We start from the raw sequence: 19191 nt of genomic DNA on the forward strand, positions 1-19191 counted from the left end.
GCATACACTAGTCACCACTGCCCATGTTATCCAATGGCAGTAGCGCTTTCCAGCGAGTGCCGTTCATCCAGCCAATCACCTTTGCAGCAAGTGATGTCGTAGTAGAATTCATGCTACTCTGATCTCTGTGTCGCTAAATCGTGTAGTCACTCTGGGAAACTATCAGTCATTCATCATAGCTAGGTAGCTAGTTCGCGAGTTAAAGCAGCTAGGAATATACCACAACACCGCCACCATGGTAAGATCATTATACGTTAGATCCTATGCGAATGATTTGTAGGGTTTAGTGATTTAAAATTTAAAACAGGGTAACGGTGACAAAAGCTTGGCTAAGCTAATGTTGTAAGTTAGCTCTTAGACATCTCTAGCTAACTCACTCAAGTTAGCTAATACTCTCTGGAAGCGGATTCAAAACCTACTTTTACACGTTATCCACATATCTTCCTTCTAAAACTTAATATTTTAAGTGTTGTCTCAGCTAACGATACAGAACACTATATATTACAATAGAAGCCGGCGATAGCCGGTAAAGTTAAATACTTAGCATACTCATGCTAGCTGCACATGAGCTAACGCTGCATTTTGTACAAAATGGGTTCCTTTCCTGAATTCACTTTCATGACATGTTGTTGTTATAGCTGGGTTTATTTAAACTGCTGTAGTTCAGTTTGGGCTAACATCAGCTGATGTGGTCAAAGTCGGTCAGACATTGTCAGCTTAGATAGCTGAAGCGTCAACATTTAGCAATTGGAGAATGTAAAGCTAACGTTACTGTTAGCAGCCGACAACCAGCTAAGTCACGCTAACGTTACAATGTTGACAGCTCAGTTACAATGTTTTTACCTAAATATCATTGCATTAAGAAATATATGACATTTTAGCACATTTTTATATGTCATTACTAATCATTTATTCTAATGTTATTGCTTCTGTTAGCTCACATTTAAGTTATTTTAAATCAGTTCTCAATATTTATACATCTGCGTTAGAAACGACCCTGGTTAATTAAATGGAAACATGCTTTCTTCCTTCAAACTAATGATATAATAAATATTAATGTCACTCGTAATATTCTATGTTCAGGACAAGCATCTATTGCATATAATTTATATGTTATGCACAGACTGAGTGTATTTTTACATGCAGCACAGTCCTGTGGTTGAGGATCTTATTTTGTGTTTTGAGGGTTGTGTAGTTATTCCACTTCATGCTTCATATCAAGGCTAGAACTAACAATTATATATAATATACATTTTCTGTCCGTTGACTAATAATTATATCTCATAAGTCTGTCATCTCTGATTGACCTTATGCTATCTCTCTTCTTCTTCATCCAGTCTATTATGTCTTATAATGGAGGGGCCGTCATGGCCATGCGGGGGAAGAACTGTGTGGCGGTAGCAGCAGACCGTAGATTTGGCATTCAGGCTCAGATGGTCACCACAGACTTCCAGAAGGTCTTCCCCATGGGAGAGAGGCTGTACATTGGGCTGGCTGGACTGGCGACTGATGTCCAGACAGTGTGAGTGTGTTTGACCTCCATGTCTTTCTCTGTCTCAAATTGGAAAAGCAGTTCTTTCACCAGGGAATGATAACAGGTTTTTATTCATCACTATCGCAAACTATTTTGGGGAAACTGTGTACTAGTAATAAGTTACATTTGACTTCTCTGTGAATTTGTTTGTGAAATGTATTATCAAATCTAAAATGTTATGATTAACATGACATTATGATAAAAGACACAGAATAAAAACACTGGTGTTGACTGGTCTCTGCCTTGTGTGTAGATCCCAGAGGCTTAAATTCAGACTGAACCTGTATGAGCTGAAGGAGGGTCGCCAGATCAAGCCCAAGACTTTCATGAGCATGGTGTCCAACCTGTTGTATGAAAGGAGGTGAGTGAACTGAAGTTAATTTAGATGCATTTTAGCATGAATGACTCAAAATCTACAGACAGACGACACTGTAGGCACAAATATTTCCATTGAAGGTAAAGATGTGGTGGATATGTGATCCTCTCATTAGGTTTGGGCCATACTACATCGAGCCTGTGATTGCCGGGTTAGATCCCAAAACCTTTGAGCCATTCATCTGCTCCTTGGATTTGATTGGCTGCCCCATGGTGACCGAAGACTTTGTCGTGAGCGGCACCTGTTCAGAGCAGATGTACGGCATGTGTGAATCTTTGTGGGAGCCAGACATGGTAAGTAGTGTTTGAAGTTTGAAGTCGTTCTTGCGCCTGTAATTTGCAACAAAAATGTAAACCACTAAATGACAGTTACCACCAGTTTACTTACAAGCAAATTAGTATTCCACTGATTTCTTTAATATGAAGTATGTCTGGAGAATCCTACATGATAATGAGGAACCTTCTATGTACAGTTTTGTACAAGTAGAGTAAATTAAGTTACTATTAACTCCCAAATGTGGGAAAATGGGTAGAACTAACTTAAGGGCAGAGATTTACATGATCAGAATAAGATCTGCAAGTTCAACACCGTGTTAAACTTTGGAGAAATAAAATCTCCCACTTTGTTTCTTTGGATGTCATAGTAGCTAGGTGTTTGAGACAGATGTGAGGTCTGCCGAGGTGTCAGTTATTCTGACCCTGACAGGTTTTCTATATTAAATAATTCATGACCTTTCATCTGTGATCGGGCAGGAACCAGAGGACCTGTTCGAGACCATCTCCCAAGCGATGCTGAATGCAGTTGACAGAGATGCAGTGTCTGGTATGGGAGTCGTCGTACATGTCATGTAAGTACACTGATAAGAAAGTGCAGTATGCACATGTTGGGTTGAATAACAGGATCACAGTGATTGACAACCTGCTTTTTTCTCTGGCAGTGAGAAAGACAAGATCACCACACGAACCCTGAAGGCCAGGATGGACTAGAGCTGCTGTTTCTCCCCTTACATTTTGTATACAGATAGTAAACGATACTTGTACTTTCCCTTTTTTTCTTATTGATATTGCAATAAATGAACGCTTAAACAATGAACTTGACTGATGGTATTGTTGGAGGAACTTGTGCTACATTGGCATCACTTTTCAGATCTCTTTGTAACACGTTGTGTGAACCTAATCCACAGGTTCTGCACCAAATCAGTATGTCATACAAATTAAAATGCGGGGAGAAAAATGCAGTGACACCAGCAGGGTTGGCTGATCAAAACATTTTGCATGAGGAGCAGCAAGCCTTTCACACTGAAAGTAGCAGCAGACTGACACATTGCAAAATCCTGAAACATTGAACCCTCAAAACAGTGGATAGGATCAGGTGTTCTGACTATTTTTTTTGTTTCCATCTTTATTTTGCTTTTTAAAACAACCAAATCGTCAAGTGCATAATGGCTTTTTGCAGACATTTGGAGTCCTCTATGGCCACTTTCTGCATGTCTATTTCTTTAGACGTCGCCTAAGGGAAATACCCACAGCACGTAGCGTTGCAACATTATACACAAGGATACCATGGGTGACCAGGGATGCTACAATGCTGGCACTATTCAATATCTGATTCATTCACTATAGTAAAAAAATAAAATAAAAATTCTAAATCACTTTCTAAGATCTGACAGTTTCTCTACTTAAACAACAATACAGTTAAACCCTTTTGAAACGTTATGGAACCTTTCCCCCTGAAACCCAGTCCTATTAATGTCATGATGCCCTTGCAGTCTCTCACTTAAACACTTACGAGTTGTTGTCAGCTAAGTCTGTGAAGATTCAGGGCTTAAGGCCTTAAGGGGAACATTGGGACTGGGCCTCTAATGTAAAGTGCTGTAATAACCTTTTAACTGTTGCTTGAACGAACAACAAACGTAAATTAGTTTAAAAGTGTTGATTTAATACTGGTGCCTCTATATGACCTATATAAGCAAACAAGCCAAGATTGGATATTTCTATGCAGGTATTATAGTTATTCTTAATGCTTGTCACCGGGTCAGATTCCTACTTATTCAGGTCGTACAAGTCCTAAAATGAAAACTATTTTTTATGGCAGAGTGAGGATGAGTTGAGAAGTCTCTCAGTGCCCTGTAGTGTGTTGGAATGGCACTACAACAAAGTTTACTTTGTTTCACCATTGTCACCTTTTGTCAAAAAAATCTACAACAAATGAAAGTTCCTTTAATGAGATGTTTATTAAAAAGCCCGACTGAAGGTCCACCTTGTAGCCTTCTTGTAGCACGCACTCAGTTTATCGTCTACCATCCAACCACACCACCAAGTTGAGACAAAGGGTCCTTCTTTTAATCAGATCTTGCCAAACTATGGTTGGATAAACTCCATATTAAACTTAACCAGATGACAGATGTAGTAGTCTGTCAGTTGACACAGGTCTCAGTAGCCTATGACAGGAGTTTATTAAATATTATATTGTCTGTGTGCTCATGCTTTTGTTTTTCAGATCTAAAAAAAGTACATAAAAAAGAAAAACAGTCCTCTCAAGGAATTAGTCATTAGCAGCCCAGTATATTAGCCTTGTGCTTCATTTTGTGAGCATTTGAGGGGCTGTTACTGTAGAAATAAGTAAAGCCAAACAACAAAAACAAGATAAAACTCCCTTTAATATGCAATGAATCATTTTCAAGTAACTTTTTTTCTAATGTCTGTTGGTAACAAAACAATACTGTATACAAACACAAAATTGCTACATTAATGTAAACAAGATATAAAAATGATCCTTATGGTAATAAACAAGTATTTGCTGCAGAATTCCCCTTTTTATGTGTATTTTTTTTTTCTTAGACCAACCTCCACCAAGCTCACGGTTAAAATGTCAAAATATTCAAAAACAATATGGCAACGTAACATTCAAACACCAAGTTTTTTTTTCTCTTTTTTGTCGTTTTAGTCGTAACACTCAGATGCGAAGTTCAGTGGTTTGATGTTTCAACTTACTGGTGGAGTCTCATGTACACATCAGCCATGCATTTTTGATATTGCATTCATTTACTTAATACACCATTATATAGTAATGTGTTTGTTCCCTGTCATTCCAATTTGTCAGCAGTACTTTTTATTTTTCTGTTGTTACTGAGAGAGAAGCCGGATGGTGACTGTCAAAGAGTTTGTCATGCAATCTGACCATTCAGCATCTGTGTGAGTTGTTTACATCTGTGTATGTGTGTGTGTGTGTGTGTCTAATAGAAATTATAAGAACAACAACGACATGAACAGAAATTTAAGAGACTGTACTAACAGACTGTTAACTGCTGAAGCTGACACACTTGTTCAAGGCATTAGTGAGACAGTTTCCGTGCTGGCGTGAGTAGTAACAAGGTGGCTGAGGAGGACTGGGAGGCAGAAAATTTTAAAAAAAGAACAGGGAGATTATCGGGATGTTGTTCCGAATTCAGTGAGGGGTTTCACGAGTTTTCCTTGCATTGGATGATGGAGCCAAGGAGGCGGCGGTGGCGGCGATGGTTGTGTGTGTGTTTGTGCGGGAAAGTGTAACAGGCTTGGTGTATCCTTCCTGCCGGACTGGTCCCCGGCTGTAGGAGGATACTGGTAGGTTTTTTAAGGGGGTAGAGAGGCAGGGGGGAGATTGACCTACACTGAGGTGGGGGAGAAGAGAAATAAGTGTGTGGCGTTCGACAGATCTATGACAGAAAGTGACTGGCTGGACTGGGAGATGAGTCTATGATAAGATGTTGGACATGAACTCGTAGAAGCGTTTGGAGTACTGCTCCGGGTTCACCGTCGAGATCTCGGCCCCCGCCTGAGATACAAAAAAAGAGGCAGAAAATGAGACAGATGAAGAAAAACACATGCAACATCACTTTTGAAGTTCAATATTTTTACATGCAGTAAAATCCCCTTCCAGGAGCTCTGGGATCTGAAGCACAGCATAGAATTTCCATTTTTTGTGTCACATTTGGGTCTGTTTTCATTCATGATTACTTGGTGATAAAAATCCCATCAGTGCCCTTTTCTTGTTTTGTCAAACCAGCAGTCAAAAATCAATTCAATTCACATTGTTATAAAACTGAGAAAATCAGCAAATCTTCACTTGTTTCATCGGCTGGAACTAATGTTAAGCATTTGGCTCTTGATTAATGATGATTAATCACTAATCAAAACTTGCAATGATTAATTTTCTGACTATCAACTAGTGACTATTGTACTGTTTTAGGAATTGTATTTAAAAAATGACTATTCTGTGGTATCTATCTGCTGTGGCACCTCAAAGTGTTCCATAATAAATACATAAAGAATACAGTATGAAATAAATAACACTCTTATTAAATGGTATTTTTGTCTTACCATTCAGCCAATCACATGCTCCTAGTCTCTATCAACAAGCTCCACAAACACATTTCAGCTAGCTAAATCCAGTTAGCATCTGGTGACATAGTTATAACACACTAATGTTATTCTGAATCAACAAACTTGAGTCTGCTGCTGTAAATAAACAAACATGTACAATACAATAATCAATAAGTTGGTGTGGTTCTTGTAACTAACTGGATCTAGCTAGCTGACTCCTCCCCTTGGAGTGCATATGTGATTGGCTAAAAGGTAAGGGGGCAGACACTAGTGAAAACTTGTACCGTCATCAAAAGTGACTTCGTGAAATAAACTACGTATGAAACAGGGAATTTTGTATTACATTTTATATTACTAAATTAATTTGGAATAATTTATGAAATAATTTCATCATTTCCACTATGTATTCATACGTTTATTTGTTTCATATCATCCTATCTATTTAATATTGCCAATTTTGGGGCTTTCTAATCTTCTGCACGCAGCCACAGACTGATGGGTTATGATGTAGTCATGTCACTCACCCCGTGTTTCACAGTTTTGGCAGCATGTGCAGCTTTTTTCTTAGCGTCATAGTGCGTGAGGATGTCGATGATAGCCATGAAGTATACCTCCTTCTTCACAGCACCTGGCATAAGAAACACATCACAAGGCTTTACTTTCACCTGAAGATGAATGATAAAAGCTGCCTCAGCTTTATTTCTTTCTCTGTGGGACACATATTTCTACTACTGTTGTATGACTAGGCCTGTCACGATAACAAATTTTGCTGGACGATAAATTGTCCTAGAAATTATTGCGATAAACGATAATATTGTCGCTTTGAGACCATTTTTCAACTAATATAATGATAATGGCAAAATAACGCAAGTACACCCTTTCAAAGATCAATAAACCTTTATTTCTAAAGAATATTTAACATTGGAATGTGAAGAAGACATTTTAAATATCCAAAATAAATAAAGATGGAGGTGGTGGCCAAAGCAATTGAGCCATGGCCAGCCAAGATTCCTTATTGCAGCAACAATGTTAGCACCATTGTCTGTAGTAATGCGGAGGCGTGACGGTACACGTCATGATGATGTATGTGTTTTTTTTCAAGGTGTTGAGTCGGTGTTTACCTGTTAATCTAAACATGTACCCGCTGACTGTTTATAATCATATGGATGCAGTTATAATGTGTTGTGATTGAGATCCTGACCCACCAAACATCCTGGAAAGTGACAAAGTTACGTTTTTCTATAATTTACATAATTACATAATCGCCATCAGTAAACTGGACACTGTCTGACTATTTCACTCGCGGGGTTCACTAAGTTCACTGAGTCTTGTCGGGAGGGCTGACCGTCACCATGACAACAGTAACTGACCGTCGCGCGACAGACACTTGGTGAGTTAAAGTTTTTTGCCGGGGACAGACGCTGTTTTTCGGCCAGAAATGTGATGAAGAGTCGGTCAGACAGACACTTCTCCACGAATAACTGCGGTATTTTTTTCCTCACATAAGTTGCCAAAGACATGACCAGTTACTACGTTCCTGTTGTTTGGTCCTGTAACGTTGCTTTGTGGGACATTTATTTTTATTTTGTTGAGTGAAGGATCTGTAGAGTTATCAGACACCAACACCATCAGATCGACACACCCTCGCTCCGCGCCGGCTCAGTTCGCCAATACTGCGCCTCTGATACCTCCAGAGGTGCAGCGAAATTTCACCCCTCGCCACATCTGAAACTTTCACACAAAGGCGGATGCCGAGAATTGGCGCAGGATCCCCGCATGCAAACGGCAGTGTGAATGGGGCTAGTGACTGACACGAGGAAAACAAACAAGCATGCAAATGGAAATTATCGAGGCCGGCAAAATTATCAAGCTCATTTTAATTTATCGTACGATTAATTGATTTATTGATTATCGTGACAGGCCTATGTATGACGACTGCAGCCTTGACCGTTTCACTCCTCAGTTGTGATCGCTCTTAACTTGGCTGGTAAAGATAGTTAACTGAAGGCAAATGTAAAATTAAACACATTTAAAAATCAAGACTATGCATCTTATTTCTTATGCTTCTTATTTTTCTTCTTCCTCGACCAGATAAGTGGTCATCTAATTAGCTGCCAATGCTTAATTTAAAGCTACAGCTACATCAAAGCCGACCCTCACTGTCGTGGCTCTTGATTGCGTAAACGTCCACAGAGGGGTCAAACTCCCCAGGGCCGAAGAATCCTCCACAGTTGAGAGGGTTTCCAGGGCTGTCGGGTGGCGTGCCAAAGGAGCCGGTGAGTACACCTCCGCCCATCCCATCGTTCTCGTACTCCTCCTCCTCTCCCATGCCCTCCACGTCCATCTCCTCCTGTTCCGCCCGCTCCACATCATGGATGCCCACCAGGAGACTGTAGTCCATGATCTTTAGGGTGGCTAAGAACTGACACACACAGAAAACAAGACAGTGCAATGCCTCATTGTCACATGTCCACAGTTGTGTGTCTCAGGTATGATACGACCGACATTAACATCACAGCAGTCTGAATACATGTTGTTTGGCATTTAAATCGTGAGAAAAGGTCCATCAAAGTAACATTTTACATGATCACTGAACTCTGATGGGTATCATATTAGAAAAAAGCAGAACACTATAAATGATTGCAAAACATGATGTTTTTGTAGTCTAGATGGCTATTCTGTCTATTTATTACCTAGTTCTGACTCTAAACATATTCATAATAGACACTGACTTTTCTATTTTCTTTGTAGGTTCATCCGCTAATGACCTGTCATAGACTGTTTTTTGGGGGGGCTTGTAGGGATCTATTTACTTAAATAAAATATTGTTATGATAATAACTTACATATGATAATATTGTGACATTGTATTGATGGCAAATATTAGCCTTAGTGGATCTTTTTTTTTTCTTTTTACCAGTTCATCTGTGAAATTTTGATATTGTGAAAGCCCTGGTTGGAGTATAACTTCTATTCAGTTTCACTGAGACAAAGAACCACACTGTCATTTGAACAAAATGTTTCAGCACTTGTAACCTTACAATACCTGACATCGAGATAATAGTAACTATCATTGTGGTGCTAAAACAATGTAACATTTTTAAAGTTTAAGACATTTTTTTTATACTTTGCTTTGCCCAAATAAGATAGCTTAAAATTGATATATTTAGTATAAGATTATACAGTAATTGAAATGATGTTACAAATAACAAGTGAAGAAAACCAATCCAAGCTTTTGGTATTTGACATTTTCCAGCACTCGATAATACTGACACATTTCAGTTCTTTCTCTGGTACCAAAAAGAGTATTGAGGTTTGACACCCAAGCGATAAAAAATAAGAGATTACAGTTTCTTCAAATCTAAGTTGAGTAAAAGCTATTCATAAAACAGTTAACTTTAACATGTAAAACTCATTATGAGATTATTCTCACTTTAGATTATTTTACTATGCGAAAAGCCCAATCACATATTTTGTCTGTACAATGAAGGACAGTCAGAAGATCCCTGCAGTTTAAATCACAGCACACAGCCAAACTATGAATACTCTGAAGCTCATCAATTCTACAGCAAACTAGATGAAAAACTGGAGATGCGTCTTACCTCTACATCCCGTTTTAGCTTCTCCAAAAAGTACTTCTTGTTGTCATCTCCTATCTGTAGTTTATGGCCTTCATTCAGGAAGTCGTTGTCTTTAAAAGTGGGGAGTTCTTTAGCCTGAAGAGGGGGACAGTATGGTGGCGTTAAAAAATAGCAGATATGTTGGTTTTCTGTGTTTAACATCATACTAACATAGTTTATTCAAAGTGTTGTTTGATTATGAGGATGATAGAAGGTCACAGGGCCATAACTGCAGCGTGATAAGTGTTACAATTCACATAGTCGTACATGTCATATTATGACAAATACATAGTTAATTTTCGAAATCAATGGTCCATCAATGAGAGAAAATCATATTCCAACACCTCAGAGTGAATAATTTTACACTGGTATTTGTCAGTACAGCGCATGCTTACACACAAAACAAGTACAACAGAGTACACACCAATAGCATGAGGCCAGCATGAGGTACTACTAGAATACATCTGCTTACTTAGAACTACTTAATTTAGCTGTCATTTGACAAGTTTGCCTCTGGGGGTGAGCTGAGGGCCTTTATTTTTATCCCATCACAGCAGCAGCCGTCACTGCACAGAAATAAGACGCACCTTTTCCTTGTCGCTGGCTTCCCTTGAGACCGTAGAACCCTAAAAACCAGGAAAAGAAGAGTAAAAATAGAATGAATTGAAAGCAGCTCAAGATACATCAGAGGCATTGTCAGCATATTACTCACTCTCTTAGACAGTGTCCTTTTAAACTGTCAATATTGGAAAGCTACTGTTGTTTTCTTCAGAGAATACTCGGCAGGAGAAAAGGCTGAAGCTATCAAGGTTTTGTTTTTTTTAGTGCACTGTATTCACATCTATTGGTAAGGAAACTGTGTACCGTAATATTAAGCACATACTCAAATTTTTTGTTGATGAGCAAGATTTGTCATCTCCATAAAATTTTAGCCCAACATCTCCAACACTGTCGGAGTTACCATGGGTTAACTCAGCTGAGCGTCTTAGTGCAAACAGTTTAAGTGTTTGGAAGTGTAGCTGCAAGCTATGGTAAGCTAGCTGTGTCATCTATGAAGTGTTTTTTTTTTCCTTTAGACACATGCAAGTAGGCAGAGGTTGAAAGAAAAAAAGTACTGGGAGAATCGCTACATGTTGGTGTTGTAGTACACCAACGTATCATACCTTCAGGTCATATTTGCGGTGTACAGTTAGGCGATGGCTGAATACATTCCGGGTCACCACCATGTACGTCTCCACCCCGTCCACTGTTAGCCTGTACATGCCCAGGAACTGTGGGAGCAGCGTGTTGCCATGACACTCAACTATAAACTGGAGACAATCAGGGGAGGAGAGCACAGTGTGTTAAAGGGAAGTGTGGGAGTGAGGAATTAAATATACAGTATGAAAACTGATTAAAACTGGACACAGCACTGCTCCACAGTTATATCATTACCACCGTGCTGCATCATTTACAGGCATACATTACTTTAGATTTAATGTTTGGCCACATTACAGATATCAAAGTACATTTAAACACTTAGGTTTTTGATTCCGTCTGTCTGTATGAGCAGCGTTGTGTGTGGTGGTACGAGGGGCCTCTACCTGGTGATATTTCTTTAGGATGTTGTGCATCTCAGCGATGTCCTCACTGGACACAGTTTTGATTACAAAGCGGTGGTCATAGCTGGACAGAAAGCGGTTGCCGAAGCGACCCTGGGTGTCGCTGTTGAGTGGGGCGCTCCTCGTCAGAGAGTTCTGCCAAAAGAGAAAAAACAAGACATTCAGGTTCCTCTTTCGCCTCAAAACAACTTTAATTTAATCCATCAAAGCTTGTATCTTGTAAGCAGAAGTAACTCACCTGGTAGTCCTGGTCATCGATGCAGAACCTCTCCCTCAGGTTTCTGAACACCATGGGACAGTACTCTTTAAACTTAAAGCGACTAGGCAGGTTTTCTCTGGCAAGAAACAGGAACAGTCAACATCAGCACAACAAACAGGAGCTCAGAGGCTCATTAGTGAAAGTGAGGAAGAAGACTGACTGACACTGAAGTTTGTTTGCTGATTGTTGGATTTTTTTCTGCTATTGCGTGGATCCTGCACTGCAGCTGCCAACGATTAGACTATAAATAAAATTAACTGACAACTATTGATCAATTAATCTTTTCAGTAATTTTTTCTGCAACAACGTCAAACATTCGCTGGTTTCAGCTTCTTAAATGTAAGAACTTGCTGCTTCTTCTTTATCTATGATAGTAAATGGGTTTTGGACTGTTGGCTGGACGAAAGATGCAAGCAACCTTACTTTGGCCTCCAGGAAATTGTGATGAGAATTTTCCACAATTTTTAGACATTATAGACTAAATGATGAATATTTACTGGTGAAAATAAACAGCAGGTTAATCAATAATGAAAATAATTGTTAGCTGCAGCCCTATCCTGCACAAACAATACAACACAAAAACATAACTTTAAATGCTGCAGGTTTTCTGGATGAGAACAATTTGAAGTGCAGCAAAAAACAAAGCAAACCTTAACAATACCTCATTTAAATTTATCACTGCAAATGAAACAGGTTTTATAACATTTTAGTGAAGACATTAACATAATTTCCATTCACTACTAAAGCCAGATGTGTATACATCTCAATGGTAAATAGATATTTTAACTTGACTTTTTAATTAGGGACATCCTGTATTTCTATTGGCAGTGACCATATGGAATCTATTTTGTTCTAGTAAAGAAATGTAAGAGGTGTATCATCAATACCAACAACTTACAAAACTTAAAAAATATGAAAAAGAGCTCAAATATCAAATGCTATGACGTTTGATTTACATCTAAAATCATTCAGCATGGTTATACTGGGTACTTTTACACAGAAATAATCATTGTCAATGCAAATTAAATTTCTCTGCATTCCACAATTCAGCTCTTGTCATGTTTTGTAGTGACGACCGTGGCAATTACCACTTTGAAATGCAAGTTCTCAAAGCAACATTTTGGCCACTTGAGCAATAAAAAGGCAAAACCACCTTTTACTTATTCTGCAGATGCATCACTTAAAGAAACTACAAGATTATATGTCAAAGAGAGCATTCTTCTAAATCATGACAACACACAGATACAGTGCACTTGAGAGTTACTTCAGAGTCTAAGTGCTGTTTATTTAGTGTGCACATTATTTTGTCCACTCGGGTCCACAGGACTGAAGTTGTACATTTGTCTGTTCGTTGTAGATGATCACATGAGTAGCCTTAAAGGCTTCAATAAAACAGCACCCTGCTTCAGCCCTGCACTGTTACTTTGCCATGAGGACGATTTGTATTGCAAAGCGGGTCAGTTCAGTACTCAGCTGAGCTTTGACATCAATCTGTGTACAAATGCTACCTGACCCTGCAGTAATATCTTATTATGGATGCTGACATTCATTCTGAATACAGAATACATTAGGCTATTCAGAGAAAGACTGCTTTTGTAATGTGATGAGATGTGATGAGTGCAAAGCATTTTGCAAAGGCACACTTATTACAGATATATTCATATACTATTGATGAGCGTTTGAGCGTAGATGGAGAGTCAGTTAGTCATTTTGGAGAGGCAGCAGGTGGAGGTGGGTTGACTCTTTTGATTACACATGGATTACAGATTGTGCGTTTAACAGACTGCGCTGCTGACAGTGCATAAGCTGTGATGTACCTACTTGTTAAATAGGTGGTTGTCCACTTTGATCTTACTGTAGGCTTTAAAGTCATCTGGCATCAGCATTACTGGTACAGGCACATTACTTAACTCGTTAACCTGGAGGAGAGAAGTGAGATAGAAAGTGGCAGATCAGACAAAAGCCAAAAGTCAAGAGGAAATGGATGATATACACACTAACAGACTTTATAACTACTCAGGAATATCAGAAACCAAAGCAGCATTATTGACTTTTGCAGTTTCACCGAGGGCAGTTTGAAATTATGCTAAAACAGACTCCTACGCAAAGTACTCTTCGGTGTGCAGTTCCAGTAAAGCAAATCAAGATGTGTTTCAACCATCAAATTATGATTGAAAAAAATATGTCTCTGATTCTAATCAATAGAACAGAGCTGTGAATACCTGTAGCACACCTCAGTCTCAAAAAAAAATCTCCAAAACATTGTGTCAAATCTCTGCATGTGTTTACCAGCACTAATCATTAACGCCAAGACCAAAGAACAGACCGACAGCTTTTCTTGCTGCTGCTGTTGCTGCTGCTAAGCCCCCTGACTCTGATCTTATCTGCTGAAACACATCCAGAGCAAAAGCTCACACTCATGGACTTCAAACAAACCTCCTTGTAGATTGAGTAAACAGCCATACAAGTGAAACTGGGGGGAAAGGGTCATCCTGATGATGTATTCACTCAAATGCAATGAGAGTATGCTGCTGTTAAAGCAATGCAACAGCTACTTGGAACAATACACACACTTTAATTATCATTTGCTCCCACGATTTTACCTGCACATTTATAATATAAATAACAACACAACAATCTTATTTATAGCCAAAGAGAACACACATCTATTAAAACACAATTGTTGTTGTTGTTGTTTGTACATTTGGAGTGTAACTTTTGAATAAAGTTTACAAAAAGGAAAGTCAGGTAAAGTAGCTTCCTAGTGCCTCTTAGGGTCTCTTAACTTCATGAACGTACTTTAGTGCAGTTAAATAATTACATTTACTACAAAGTGTGGTAGGACTATAGGAGGTATGAACACATGAAGGCAGTTAGTATTTCTAATAGAAAGTTTCTATATGACACACTGTGTCCTTTACAAACTTGACACTTGTAAAATGATGCCAAATTTAGAGCCCGATCGATAAATCTGTCAGCTGATATCATCAGCAGATATTGGCTTATGGGCCCTGACACAACATCAGCCAGATGACTGATGGTGAATGTCAGAGCCATCAGTGAGCATCCCTAGATGTTGTGGCATGCCCCGCACCATTGGAACTAGTGCAGTCGGTGGCTTTTTGGCAAATTGAGTGTTGAATTGATGGCAGAGCCCATCGGTTAAGATAAATCACTCTGATTGGCTGTTAAGCCAAGCAAATCAGCACACAAGAAGAGAAATGGAAAAAGAAAGTGAATAACCTTGAGCCTGTCTCTGTAATATCAATGATTTCACTCATTAAACTCTGGTTCTCCTTATTTTTCGTCTCTGCATCTCTGCCAGTTTTTTTAAATCATTAATCAAATCATTAACTAGAAGTTATTATATTAGCGAGACTGGTGTCAAAAAACGCTGCTTTATCATAACAACAGTTTGTATATCTGCAGTACCCAGTCTTCCAGTTTCCTTTTTTTAATGACAAACACAGACTCCCACCACTTGGTGGTATGGTATTGAGTGTTGTTTTCTCTCACGCAAATGCAGCATGTACAAGCTAGTTGGCTGTAGTCTTTGGAGTGAGTTCAAAGTGCAGCTTTTTGGCTGAGACACAAGTGTTGTGAGGCTACAGTAAGACTTCATCACTGCTAGTTCTTTGATGTGGGTTTGTTGTGTCTGGGCCCCATCACGGATATATTGGAACCAATATAAATGTTGTTTGATATGCGCTGATATGAAAACTTTTTTTTTTTACATAGAATAATGCAGAAGAAGATGCTTGGGTATTTTATAATTGTTGGATAATTATAAATTCAACTATAAATATTGGTATTGGGACCTGCCCCAAAAATCAAGTATGGGTTGGACTAGCTGAATGGGCCCACTGACAGAGCAGTGCAGTAAAGTTCAAACTTTCTTAACTTGATGCACTGGAGAAACAGATTCCACCTGGGCACTTTTGTGCTGACATGACTTTAAAAAATTGGTGGGATTAACAGCATCAAACAGGTGGTGTAGAACATCATCTAAACACTGACTGACACCATGTGGAAGTGAAGTCCTCCAGCAGCATCACAGCTAGGGTGACATTAAAAATGCATACAACCTAAGACTGTAGGAAGGGAACTTTGATGAGAAGTCTGTTTGATGCCTTGAATTGGCTTCCCACCCACACCTCAAATCACCAGGCCTGTGTGTGTACTGCACCCACACACCCACTACCAAAGTTCACCCACTGAATACTGGAGATGCTGCAGTGATAACCATATCATTAGCTGCCTCCTTAATTCCTTGGCTGTGTGCATTTTGTCCGTTGTGTCATTTCTATGAACAGGCTTGCTAGTGTTTGTGTTTTTCATGTTTAGTAAGGAATCAGAGTGTCTGATACAGACGCATACATGCATTTTCACTGTGAAATTGTCACATATGCCGTGGCTGTTGTCATTGTCAGCAGTTTTTACAGCATGAGTTACTAACAATTACTGACTTCATTAATGCCTGCTAGAAGAGTAAGTTTGTCATTTGATCACAACAGTGCTGATCGGATAGAAGTGTACTTTAGCTGATGAGGGAACCGAACATGAAGGATACATCTGAATGTGGCACTGAACCCACACTGCAGAGAACAGGTGCACTTTCATTCAAAGCGAATCAAAAAGTTTTTCTGTTTCACATGAGAGCCAGCTTTTCAAGCACCAATCAGAACTGTGCAGAAGTGGGTGTCTAGCAACACAGTTAGTAGGTGTATATAGCACATTAGGCAAGACCAAACTGCTGGTGCAAATCCACTCCATCCATCCATCACTGTGTCGAATCTGCCATTCACTGTGCCTTTCAACGCCGGAGGCAGCAGCCTCGGCCAAAAGTGAATGTGATATATTTTTCTGCTCTATTTATAGGGGAAATGATGTGATGGAATAAACTGCTGCAACGGGATGCAGGCACCGAGCATTGTGGCAGCAAATACACTCTAAACGCAGGTTCATTTAAACAATAGACAGGCTCCTGTCTGCAGCTGCGGGGCTGATAATCTGTGTAACCTGCTGCCTGTCACACCCCTCCCACTCCATGCCTGCACTACAGCCGCAGATCACGACTTGGCTCCCAAACATTTCACCACCCATGATTTATGACGACAGACTGTTAACGCTGTGCTTTGAGTAAAAAAAGCACAACCTGCCGCGGACATGCCCATTTTGTGACAATAACTCCTCCGGCTGCAGAGAGTTTACCAGAGACACTTTACTGCAAAACGCACGCTTCAGGCACAGCGGCTAGCTTACCAAGGAGCAGCAGTTCGCTACAAACTGAATGAAAACGACCAGGTCAGCACACAGTCAGCCTGCAGATTTCCGTCCACGCAAACTGACACTAATTCTTGGCGAATATCCATCAAATAGTCTAATTTCACAGCCGACTGTAAGCATCAAAGGTGGCTTGACAGATGAGGGCAGCTGGCTAACAAGCTAGCAGGCTAGCTAAATCAAAACAGCAGCATAAACAAAGTACTCACGAGCGACAACAAGACATTTAAGATGTACTTACCGTATGGTTAACTCCCCACATTAAAACGCTGAGAATGGGCTCACTTGCGCGGAATAATTTCACTTTCTGTCCTATAAAATGCTTCTTTTTCGTCTTGGTTTTGCTAGCGCTTACAGGCGCTGCTGCGCTGGTGCAGTTGGATGACATGTCTCAGGCTGGGAATTCAGGGAACGCAAGGCGGCACTCGCTGTCGCTCAGAGCCTCTACACACAACAAGAAAATCGGAAAGTTAAGAGCGTTTAAAAATCTATAAGTGCATCGTGCTCGTCGTCCAACTCGGAGTGAGTCTCTGGGAAGGATAAATGTCTTGTTGGGAGTCAGCGGTAGAGCATTTTGCGCCGTCACCACCCTTCCTCCTCCCGAGCAGGCCGCGGTGGAGTCCAGAGAGCAGCTAGCCGGCCATCAGGCTACAGCGCAGCCTCTCTCTTTGCAGAAAAAAATAAAAACCTGGAGCAGTAAGCAGTCGCCGGGCAGCTCCTCTGGTTTCCCTTTAACCCCTGCAACCCAACACTGACGTGAAGCTATTTTACTTGTTAGTGAGTAATCCCATCATGATGCGCCTGAGATTGTTGTCATCACCACCAACAAGCGCTGCATTCGGGGTCTCCTCAAGATGGCGTCTGTGTTACACGGTTACACTACACAGTCAACAGCGCCTCCAGCAGGCCACCGGCAGAACTACAGGGGTTCCCACACTTTGGACCAGATTACCCACAGGACAAGGAGGGTAGATGGACTGTAGTCAGGACTGATGAATGAAATACAGACACCAAGTTCCCCCCCCCCCCCCTTTGTTAAATGTTTTAAATCACCTGGATTTTTCATATTGTATGTTTCATTTAACTTAACTGTATTTTCTCTAAGACAGTTACCAACATGAAACCTCCATGTTGTTATTCATGTTTAATGCTTTATGAAAGCCTTGTACACACCACCAGGGATAGGAAATGTTATTTACTACTATTTTGCTGGTCAGCTCAAAAAAAAAAAAAAAAACACCAGGAAATGCGATAAAGCCCAAATATAAAAAAATTAGATGGTCCTGGCTGTAAACCACTTTTCCATCAAAATAGGTGACCTGACAGATTCTGTGTCACCCGAGATTCAACTATGGAAATGACTACAGGTTGACAGGTGAGGTGTGAGTGCATACAAAGCTATGCACTGATGCTTTTACCACCACTTTGTTTGATAAGAGATCAAAATGAGTTAAGACACTGGAATTAAAGTTGCAGTTTCAAAAAATATGAACTATGAATATAATATGAAAGAAAATCTATATAGGGTAAATCGAACGAACAGTTGCTAATGAGTCACATTATGGGAAGAGTAGGATCCAGTTTTTTGGAGCTGGACCCAAGGATAGCATATTGCACCCTCTGCTGCTCTGTCTCCAGTGAGTCCCCCAGGCTTTTTGGGAACAACTAATTAAATTACTAGAGTACCCCTTAAAAATCTTAATAAATGTCAAACTAAACAAGACACTCAGCTGTAATAAGTTTGTCATAACAGTTTTTAGTTGTTGTTGCCAGGAGACTTCACGTTCAGGATCAATGGGATAAAATTCCTTTTAATGAAATTATTTTTCCCACATTTTCTAGTTAGAAAACTGTTATTCTACTATACTACCATAATCACTATTACGCTGCTGGCACTCTATTTGCCTTGTCAAAAGTCCAGTCAGTCACATTTCTGGTGTCTTCAGAGAAATCCTTCATCATATACAGTATGTTTACATCAATCACAACTGTGAAAGTCAGTTCGTTTAGCAGTAACAATATTAGTTTTTACAAGTTGCTCCCAGTGTTCTCAGGTGGTTTGGAGGGACATTTTGCATGATCTCTGTCTGGTACCTCAGGGAACTGCTGACTCTTCATTAATTTACTACACTAATAACATTTTTATTATTTTCTACAT

The 19191-nt window shown here is 39.8% G+C and overlaps 2 protein-coding genes across 3 annotated transcripts; one reads left to right on the top strand and one right to left on the bottom strand.

Annotated features, from left to right (window-relative positions):
- The first annotated feature begins 144 nt into the window (after positions 1-144).
- Positions 145-3002, top strand: psmb3 (proteasome 20S subunit beta 3). Its single transcript, XM_073464128.1, has 6 exons — positions 145-238; positions 1338-1522; positions 1788-1895; positions 2026-2203; positions 2663-2757; positions 2848-3002. The coding sequence occupies exons 1-6, from the start codon at positions 236-238 to the stop codon at positions 2894-2896; spliced, it is 618 nt and encodes a 205-aa protein (XP_073320229.1). The 5' UTR covers positions 145-235; the 3' UTR covers positions 2897-3002.
- Positions 3003-4550: 1548 nt separating this feature from the next.
- Positions 4551-17884, bottom strand: LOC141003561 (phosphatidylinositol 5-phosphate 4-kinase type-2 beta). 2 transcript variants are annotated; one of them, XM_073474943.1, is made up of 10 exons: positions 17275-17884; positions 13572-13669; positions 11730-11826; positions 11474-11626; positions 11054-11200; positions 10478-10516; positions 9873-9986; positions 8432-8693; positions 6796-6899; positions 4551-5723 (listed from the first exon to the last, which is right to left on the bottom strand). In XM_073474943.1, the coding sequence occupies exons 1-10, from the start codon at positions 17419-17421 to the stop codon at positions 5643-5645; spliced, it is 1242 nt and encodes a 413-aa protein (XP_073331044.1). In that variant the 5' UTR covers positions 17422-17884; the 3' UTR covers positions 4551-5642. The 2 variants fall into 2 exon arrangements, with proteins under 2 accessions (XP_073331044.1, XP_073331038.1); XM_073474937.1 differs by having other exon boundaries at positions 5544-5723; positions 8426-8693; positions 17275-17655.
- Between the last annotated feature and the right edge of the window lie 1307 nt (positions 17885-19191).

The sequence above is a fragment of the Pagrus major genome, chromosome 1 (assembly GCF_040436345.1).
Source record: "Pagrus major chromosome 1, Pma_NU_1.0".
Taxonomy (NCBI): domain Eukaryota; kingdom Metazoa; phylum Chordata; class Actinopteri; order Spariformes; family Sparidae; genus Pagrus; species Pagrus major.